The 4,039-nt window shown below is 35.8% G+C and overlaps 1 protein-coding gene across 2 annotated transcripts in view; it reads right to left on the bottom strand.

The window, feature by feature from the left end:
- The window catches only part of COPS3 (COP9 signalosome subunit 3), a 36,556-nt gene that overhangs the window by 15,226 nt on the left and 17,291 nt on the right, over window positions 1–4,039 (bottom strand). For both annotated transcript variants that reach the window (XM_004712949.4, XM_045293480.1), the window contains exons 5-6: window positions 3,641–3,733; window positions 2,067–2,246 (exon numbers count right to left, since the gene is read on the bottom strand). In XM_004712949.4, coding sequence (XP_004713006.1) covers window positions 2,067–2,246; window positions 3,641–3,733 — 273 coding nt within the window. The remainder of the gene's footprint in view (window positions 1–2,066; window positions 2,247–3,640; window positions 3,734–4,039) is intronic.

Here is a 4,039-nt window from a genome sequence, read left to right as displayed (position 1 = left end):
CTTCTTCATATCTTACACTGTCCGATGTGTCTCTTCACCCACAGTTCTGTTATTCACCCCACTAGAGGGGGATTATGCATCCATCATTGCTATCAGATGAATGTTCATTTTTGTTTGTATATTATGTTTTCATTTCTCTTGGGAATATACTTAAGAATGGAATTTATGGGTCATGTTAAACTTTTTGAGAAACTGCCAAACTGTTTTCCAAAGTAGTTATATCATTTTTATATCACGAGTAAAAAAGTTTCCATCCTCATCAATACTTACTATTGGTTGCTGTTTAAAAAAAAAATTTTTTTAATTCTAGTAGGTGTGAATTGCACACCATTGTGGTCTTACTTGCATTTCCCTGAAGACTAAAGATGATGAATGTCTTTTCATGTGCTGTTGGCCTTTTGTTCATCTTCTTTAGAGTAAAGCCTCGTTAGATTTACTGTCCACTGCTACGCTGCATTATTTTTGAGTAATAAGAGATCTTTATATATCATATACCCACGTCCTTTATTAGAAATATGATTTGAAAATATCTTCTTCCTATTCTGTGGGTTGTTTCTCACTTTCTTTCATCTTGGTTTATGGTGGTTTAGAAGAATTTAAAACTATACTTAAATCAGCCCAAATCAAAATGCAAACCACTGGGCCTATAATACCTCTTCCCCGAGATTAGCCTATAGAAGCACTCATAAATGCATGAGGACGCATGTAGAACAATTCTCATGGCAGCACTGTTTCAACAGTGAACTAGTGAGAGCCAATTCCTAGAGCCACAAGAGCAGAGGACACTTTCAACTTTGGGTCTAATCTAATGATGAATGATCTTAATTTGGCTCTCAGTAATTATGTCCTTCTTTTGAAAACACTTAAAAAAGCAATTAATAAAAATTGGCGTTGTCACCTCCTGAAATTAAGGTAATAAAATCATTGGATAATTGCATTTATCTCATTAAAAGACTAGACACTGTTCGTCTTAGGGCAAACTAAAAGGAATTAGTTTATTTTCAGGTAAAAGGTTAATAGCTATAAACATACAAAATGCTTTGTTTTAAACATTTTAGTTATTTATGATAAAGACATTTAAAGTCTACTGTATACTTTCCTTTTTTCACCTACATCATCTTGATATAAAGATTGTTTATCAGCTATTAAGTTGGCTATAAAATTCATAGTATATTCAATGATTTTAAAAAATTAGTTTTTAGTTTTCAGAAGTCCTGCCAAATTTGACTCTGCATCTTTGCTTACTAGAAACCAGATTGACAATTTAATATTCTGACTAGACATTTCCCTTAAGAATACTGTCATTGACTATCCCCACTGTAGGCTAAACTTTCTCTAGGTTCATTAACATATCTGTTAACCCCACGTACCACCATCAAACACTCGACTGAGGCCATCTTTAGTCAAAAGATGTGTGTGCTACAACAATTCCAACGACGTGCAACCAAAAAGACAACCCACAGAATAGCTCCCTGAATGTTCACAACACTTTGTATTACCTTAATGCATGCTGTGAATAAAATAGGAGTTTATGAACATCTAATTAATCTTGGAAACACCAGTCTTATTCAACATTATGTATCTTTTTATTCTGACCCTGAGTGACCTTCAAACACAGTCTATTACCTAGGCCAGCAACCAGGGAACAAGAATGGGAGGGTTTTTTATGGTGCATTTCTTAATTACCTTTGAATTCTGCACCACAAGATTATCTTGCATTTAAACAAATAAAACAACAAAATACCACACACGGTTTTAAACTTTTAAAGATCATTCGGTTTCACCTCTTCTCTACATAGAGGCAACCACTGAGGTCAGAACTGTGCCTATTTTGTCTTAAACCCAAGCATCCAGGTGGTGTGAACCTGGAACGGAGCCCATCCATTAGTGTTCTCCATACTGCTCTTCAAGTGGTGGAGCAATCTTAGAGAACCAATCTTAAATAGTCCTTTCATCTGAAAGGCAAAGGCTGTGGGCTCAGTCAGCTGCCGCTCTACACTTAAGAGAACATCTTTTCTACTTTACAAGTTCAAAACAACTTCCCCTATACTTAGAAGCATGGTTACCTGTTCGTAAAAGTAGAGTGCTCTTTCAAAGTTCTTCAGCCCCGTATAGATCATGCCACCATAATAATAATAACATAGAAAGTGCTTTGCATCATAGGCTCCATTCTCTTTGCAAATATCCATCATGTCCACGTCAAGATACGGAAGAGCAGGCTTAAAGCATTTTGCCAGCAAACAAAGCTATGGATAAATCACCATTTAAATTTTATTCTCGGCAGACTTTTGCAGAAGGAGCAAACTCATAGATTTCAGAAAGCGGAATATGATACTTTCACCTTTGACGGACTAAAGTGATTTTAATGTTGACACATTACTCCTTTTCCTAAGCATCCAGAACAAAATAGCTCTTCTTTATAAAGACTAAGCAGTTATTTTTCACAAATAAATCAAAGCTTAGTACTCTTTTAGCCCACATCAGTCTGCAGATGGGGAGCCAGCGTGTCCTTTTTCTCTTGGCTGAATTCGTGGAATAAAAACAGACCTGCATGGTAAAAAAACTGGAAGCCTTTTCGTAAATTAACCAATTAAGTAATCTTAATCTGAGTCCTGTTGGTAAGTGCAGGAAATTGTATAATTTAAGAAATGAAGCACATGGAAAAGTACTATATCTGTGTGGTGGTCACAAAGGTGTAGACATGTGGTACATTTGTGAGGAATTGTACATTAAGATGAGTGCAAATTGAAAGTGCTGTGTGTTTATAACTTAAGTGCTACCTATATATATTTTAATATGTATGACATATTCTGTAATAATATAGAGAGCCAAATTTTGTCTCTTATTTTGTAAAAATAAACTACAAAAGTCTGAGAAAATAAACTGTTTTCATAAAAAATAAAAAGATGAGTGAAAATCACTATAGTATGTTACACTTCAGTCAAAAATATTTAGAAGAAAAACAGAAAAAAATTAGAGCATGTGTTTCAAGTGACTCATGTACCACAGTATTCACTGAGGAAAAGAACTAAAGTGCCCCGTAAGTGCTGATTAAACGATGGCACACCCATCACATGGAATTCTCTGCAGCTGTAAAGAAATGACATGCAACAATCTCTGAGGTTTACATTATGTGCAGAAAATATCATCAGGAGACACACAAGAACCTCAAAAGAAGAAATGAATGGGAAGGCGACTTCATTGTCTATTTTCCTTTGTGCCTTCCAGCTGAAAAACTGTAAAATAAGTGGATAAAACTTAAAGGTGTAAGATATGTGTAGCCTCAGGTTCCAAAATTCCAAAATAAAATACTTGATGATGTTATGGAATTGTATATGTGAAATGGCAAATGTTTTGTTATATTTGTTACAATTAAGGGGGGGGACACGTGATTTTTCTTTGACATTCATAAGAATTTCAGTGTTCAGGTCTATTAATACCACAAGGTTATAACTGAGTCCCGTACTGTGCAGTTCACTCTAGTATTGATGAAAACTCCTTAATTATTAGGTGCATTTACAATTTTCAACGTGTACAACATACTATAGTTGTCACCACACTGCCTTCAAACACCTAATCCAATGTTGTGCAAACCCACAAACTTGCACCTCTGAGCAGCTAGACGTCACAGGCTGCTTACCTGGCAGAGATCTGCATGTACTGAGGTCAGCTGATTTGTATTCATCTGCATCTTGTCTATGGCTTGTTTAAGGATGCCAATTCCTCGCAGGGGCTGTCAGAAATGACATCTCTTTCAGATAAGTTCTCAAAGATGGCAGCACATTGGATCTTATGTTGTCACTTACAAATAAAAAATAACACTAATTGATAGGTTCCTTTAAATAGCAACATGAGGTTTCCATACTCTTTCAGGAAATTCCTATCCCTAGTCAGTCACAAAATCTCTTACATGTTCTTATGAAAATTAAAATACTCCCCCCAACTACCATGACCCCAATTCTGCCTTGCAAACCTGGTTAGACCAGAGGATGCACAGCGGTACAGATGGGAATTGGAAACGCAGGGAATCTAGGACAGA

This window comes from Echinops telfairi, unplaced genomic scaffold (assembly GCF_000313985.2).
Source record: "Echinops telfairi isolate 266 unplaced genomic scaffold, ASM31398v2 ScPeMD7_2010;HRSCAF=2546, whole genome shotgun sequence".
Taxonomy (NCBI): Eukaryota; Metazoa; Chordata; class Mammalia; order Afrosoricida; family Tenrecidae; genus Echinops; species Echinops telfairi.
The sequence above is the reverse complement of the archived record's forward strand: the minus strand, read 5'-3'. Positions and strand labels throughout refer to the sequence as shown.